The 5000-nt window shown below is 44.6% G+C and overlaps 3 protein-coding genes across 4 annotated transcripts in view; 2 read left to right on the forward strand and 1 right to left on the reverse strand.

The window, feature by feature from the left end:
- The window catches only part of LOC140945455 (uncharacterized), a 105747-nt gene that overhangs the window by 75259 nt on the left and 25488 nt on the right, over nt 1–5000 (forward strand). The window lies entirely within an intron of this gene.
- Nucleotides 1–5000, forward strand: part of LOC140946141 (uncharacterized) — a 106540-nt gene that overhangs the window by 64427 nt on the left and 37113 nt on the right. The gene's annotated exons all lie outside the window — the stretch shown is intronic.
- LOC140946146 (uncharacterized) overlaps nt 3344–5000 on the reverse strand; it is a 2137-nt gene continuing 480 nt past the window's right edge. The window contains exon 1 of the mRNA XM_073395229.1: nt 3344–5000. This exon is cut by the window's right edge and continues 480 nt beyond it. Within this exon, the coding sequence (XP_073251330.1) occupies nt 4617–5000 (384 nt within the window). The 3' untranslated portion in view covers nt 3344–4616.

Here is a 5000-nt window from a genome sequence, read left to right on the forward strand (position 1 = left end):
CACAGGTTTGTCGGAACAGCAACAAGAAGATTTATTCCAAAAACGAACGTAGTTTCCACGAAGTAAAAGTCCACAACAGCACGTAACTCGATAAACTTACACGGCCTCCGCCAACTTGAATAAACTCTACCTTCGTCACACTTGACTAAACACGACCAACGTCAAACTCTCTTCGCTTGTGAAAACTAGTTAAAACTTAACTCGGACTCGCCTACTTATATACGTTTACATTAAGATTCTAGAACTTTCTAAATAGTCTAATTATAGAAAGATTACAAAATATACCGCTTTAGGGACGCTTACGCAAGATCCTAAAATAAACAAACTACGAACTCTCGCGAAGCTTCTAGAAAGTCACGCTAATCACGTAATACAATTTTTCGTAACATAACCTCCTTTCAGAAGAAATTTCCTAAATTTCCAATACAACAGAAAAATTGTAAGCTAATATACAACAGGGGTAGTCCAGTGTCTCTCAGGCTACTCTTCTACTCGACTAAGATAGTCCGCTCCAACATTCTCTGATCCTTTGATGGCTTCTACCTTGAAATTGTAACTTTGTAGAAACATGGCCCATCGCATTAGTCGTGCGTTGGTATATTTTGCGCTGTCCATGTACTTCAGCGGCTCGTGGTCTGTCTGCAGCACAAAAGGTACACCGTACAAATATAGGTGAAATATCTTGATTCCCCATACAATCGCAAGGCATTCTTTCTCGATTGTAGAGTAGTTGCGCTCTGCACTTGACAATTTCTTGCTTGCATAACAGACCGGGAATAATTTCTCATCGTGCGTTTGCATCAAAACTGCTCCGATTCCATTGTTGGAAGCGTCCGTCCGTAAGAAATAGGTTTTAGCTGGATCGGGGAGACGTAGAATAGGTTCTCTTGTTAAGTAAGACTTGATTGTTTGGTAGGCTTTCTTCTTGTGCTTCACTCCACTCAACTTTACTGGGTTGGCCTTTCCGTGTGAGATCAGATAAGGACGCTGCGATTGCCGCGAAGTTGGGGATGAAATCTCTGTAGTATCCTGCCAGACCCATAAATGACCGCACCTGTTTCTTTGTGCTTGGCCTTGGGGCATCTTTAATTTTCTCCACGTTATCCTGATGTAGACCAATCATTCCTTGCTCCAGTCGATGGCCTAGGAAATCCACACTGTTTACTCCGAATAGGCACTTCGTAGGTCTGATAGTCAATCCAGCTTGTACAAGGCGCGAAAACAGCTCTCTGAGGACTCTGATATGTTCTTCCCACGTACGGGTGTGAACCAATATATCATCCCAGTAGAAGTCGACATCATCTAGATCTTCTATCAATTTCTTCATTGCACGCTTCAGTGTTGCCGCCGAGTTAATCATTCCAAACGGCATCTTCAAAAACTCGTACGACCCGTCAGGTGTTACGAACGCAGTTTTCGGAATGTCCTCCTCTGGTATAGATATCTGCCAGTATCCCTTGCTAAGGTCAATTTTTGAAAAGAATTTGTCTCCACTAAGCTTCTGGAACAAGTGTTCAGCGGTTGGCATAGGCTCAGGATCAAATACAGTTAGTTTATTCAATTTCCGATAATCAACGCACACGCGGTTTGTGTTGTCTTTTTTCTTCACTACTACAACAGGTGACGCATACGGAGAACTGGACTCTCTGATAACTCCCATTTTGATCATGTCGACAATATCTTTTCTCAGTGATTCTCTCATGCTGTAAGGTACTGGGTAAGGTCTTGATCTAACTGGCTCGTCTGAGGTGAGTTTAATATGATGCTGAACGAGATCGGTGGTACCTGGTGCTTCAGTAAACAAATTCGTGAACTGGTTAGCCAGATCCTTAAATTCAGTTCGTTGCTCGTCCGTAAGGTTTGGTCCAGTTTTAACGTCCTCGATTGACTCCTTGGCCACGTATCCACCAAGCTCTAAAAAATCAACCTCTTCTTCCTCTGCTTCATCAACTTTAGCTGCACAGTCGACAGCATCGTCTATACTCGTAGCGCCTGCTCCAACAGCTACTGCTCCTTCGACTGTAGTCTCCTCTCGCTCAAAATACTTTTTAAGGAGGTTAGCGTGGTAAACTTTCTCCTTGCCTTTTACCTTCACCTTGTAGTCATTGAGACCTACTACTGAACTAACTTCAAAGAGACCTTTCCACTGCATAAGAAACTTGTTATGGTCGGTAGGTAGCAGCACAAGCACTCTCTCACCTGCTTGAAACTTCCCAACCTTAGACTTGCGGTCGTAATAGTGCTTTTCTTTCTGCTGAGCTTTCTCCAATTCACTATGGGCGAGCTTAAGGGTATCTTCTAACTTCTTTCGCAACTCAAAAACGTACTGGTAACTGTTCTTCACTTCAGGCTCCTCAACTTCTTTCGTCCACAGCTGTTTGAGTATAGTCATTGGTCCTCTAACAGCTCTTCCATATAACAGCTCGAAAGGCGAAAAACCAGTGGACTCTTGGGGGACTTCACGATAAGCAAACAACACCGGGTTTATGTAGCGATGCCACTGTCTCGGCTGCTCACTACACAGTCTCTTCAGCATAGACTTCATCGTTCCGTTGAACGTCTCCGTCAATCCGTTACACATTGGATGATAGGGTGTTGTTGTAAGCTGTTTAATGCTTAGTAGTCGAGTAACTTCTCTCATGCACTCCGAGACAAACTGTGTGCCAAGATCACTCAGGATTTCTTCGGGTACTCCTAGACGGCTAAAGATATCCACCAATGCCTCTGCTACTGTCTCCGTATCGATGTTCTTTAATGGTACAGCCTCAGGGTAGCGAGTCGAAAAATCTACCAGCGTCAATATGTACCTGTGCCCTTCTTCGCTGGGAGGACTGATAGGCCCAACAAGATCTATTGCTACTCTCTTAAAGGGCTTGTTAATTAGCGGCATCCTCTCTAACGGTACCTTCGGTACTGATCCCTTACTTACAGTCTTCTGACAAACGTCACAGGACTTGCAAAATCGAGTCACGTCACCTTGAATTCCAGGCCAATAAAACGCACTCTGGATCTTGTCTGTTGTTTTCTTTATGCCCATGTGACCGCCCATGATTGATCCGTGAGCTACTTCCATTATGGGGCGCCTCAACTTTTCAGGTACCATGACTTGTTTAAGCGGTTTACCACCATTCACATAAGGGTGCTTGTACAGACGGTACAGTACTCCACATTTTTCTTCAAATGAAATCTCCGCCTGTCCCTTCACTGCAAATCGTCTCTATCCCAGTACTTGCGTAGACTCTCATCTTCACGCTGCATCTGCTTGAGCTTTTCTCTATCCACGATAGGGCTCTCACGGCTACTTGGCACCTTCAAGGCTGTGCGTTCATCCTTTTTCTTAGCTTGACTCCTTGTAGTCACTGCACAGGCCTCTTGCTAACTGGGGTCTGGATTTTGTGCGTCCCTGGCATCAGGAACGTTGCCAATAATTAAGTCGTAGATAGGATCTGAAAGGCACTGCGCTTCTACGTGGCCCTTAAGATAAGGCGTATCAACATAAATTCTTGCTATGGGCACCTTCGTTGCAGTGTTGTCAATAAGCAGCATAACGTTAAAGTCTCCAGTGAACTGATCCTCGCCGACAAGGTCCTTCTTGACTACAACTCCACTGCAACCAGTATCTCTTAAAACGTCAACAGTCTTCTCTCCAACTCTACCCTTTACAACAGGCATCTTACTCCTTACTCCAGTTAAGGGTTCAACACAGGCATTACTCAGCAACGGGACTTTCTTGCCACAGGCTAACAGAAGCACACGACTTGACTTCCTCGGGGGTAACGTTAAGATCGGGTGACTTAATTAACCAAACAGCCAGCACTAACTTGACCACGTTGCACAGGGTTACCATCCTTACCTTGGCCTCCTGACTTTCGTCCACCTGATCGACAGTTCCTCGCTTCATGACCTTGCTTGTTACACAGGAAACACCTTTTAGCTAGAGTTGGGCAGTTAATAGCTTTGTGTCCGCGGGAATTACACTTGTAACACTGGAGGGCTGTTGTATCACTCTGTCGTTCTTTGTTTCCTCCGCCTTAGGCTGTACTTGTGGCTTCTTGCTCGCAGAGCTGAACAGATGCTTTCCGTGTGCTTCAAAGTACTGATCGGCAATCTTCGATACCTGTGCAAGCGTTTCCGGGGCTCTTTCACGGAGGTGAATTGCTAACTCTTTTGGACAAGAGTCAATAAACTGTTCTTTCACAATTAAATCTTTCAGGCCTTCAAACGATCGTTCCGTGTGCGAAAGTTCCAGCCAACGCAACAAGTATCTATCCAGTCTCACTATAAACTGTTCAGGACTCTCGTCAACTTCCGACTTTGATGCTCTAAATTTACGACGATAGCCGTCCTCTGTAAGGTCATATTGCTTCATTAAAGCTAACTTCACTCGGTCATAATCTTGGGCTGTTTCCTCAGATAATCGTGAATAAACCTCTAGAGCACGTCCAGACAAAAGAGCACTAAGTTTCGAAGCCCATCCTGTCTTCTCCCATTTAGCTGTGGTTGCGAACCTCTCAAATCGTTGTAGGTAAGCATCTAAGTCGTCCTTGCCATCAACAAATGAGGGAAGCTTGGGAGCCTTGGCCCTATCCTCTCTCACTTCAGGGTGTTCGGTAACGTTACGGGCGTTCATGCTCTCTCTTAGCGGCTTCTATAGCCTCTTTCTGTTTCAACAGGTCTGCTTCCAGCTCTAATTTTCTCAGTTCGCGTTCTTGCCGCCTAGCTTCTCTTTCTTCGTCTTCTCTTCTACGTCTTTCCTCTTTCTCTTCTTCTTCCTTCCTTCTGTCTTCTTCAAGTATTCGACGTCTCTCTTCCTTTTCTTCTTCTATCTGCCTACGTTTTTCTTCTTTCTCTTCCTCTTCCCTCCTTCTTTCTTCCTCAAGTTTTCGACGTTTTTCTTCTTTTTCCTCTTCTAATTGTCTACGTTTTTCTTCCTTTTCTTCTTCCAATTGTCTACGTTTTTCTTCTTTCTCCTCCTCCTCCCTCCTTCTTTCTTCTTCTAA

Source organism: Porites lutea, chromosome 8 (assembly GCF_958299795.1).
Source record: "Porites lutea chromosome 8, jaPorLute2.1, whole genome shotgun sequence".
NCBI classification, from domain to species: Eukaryota; Metazoa; Cnidaria; class Anthozoa; order Scleractinia; family Poritidae; genus Porites; species Porites lutea.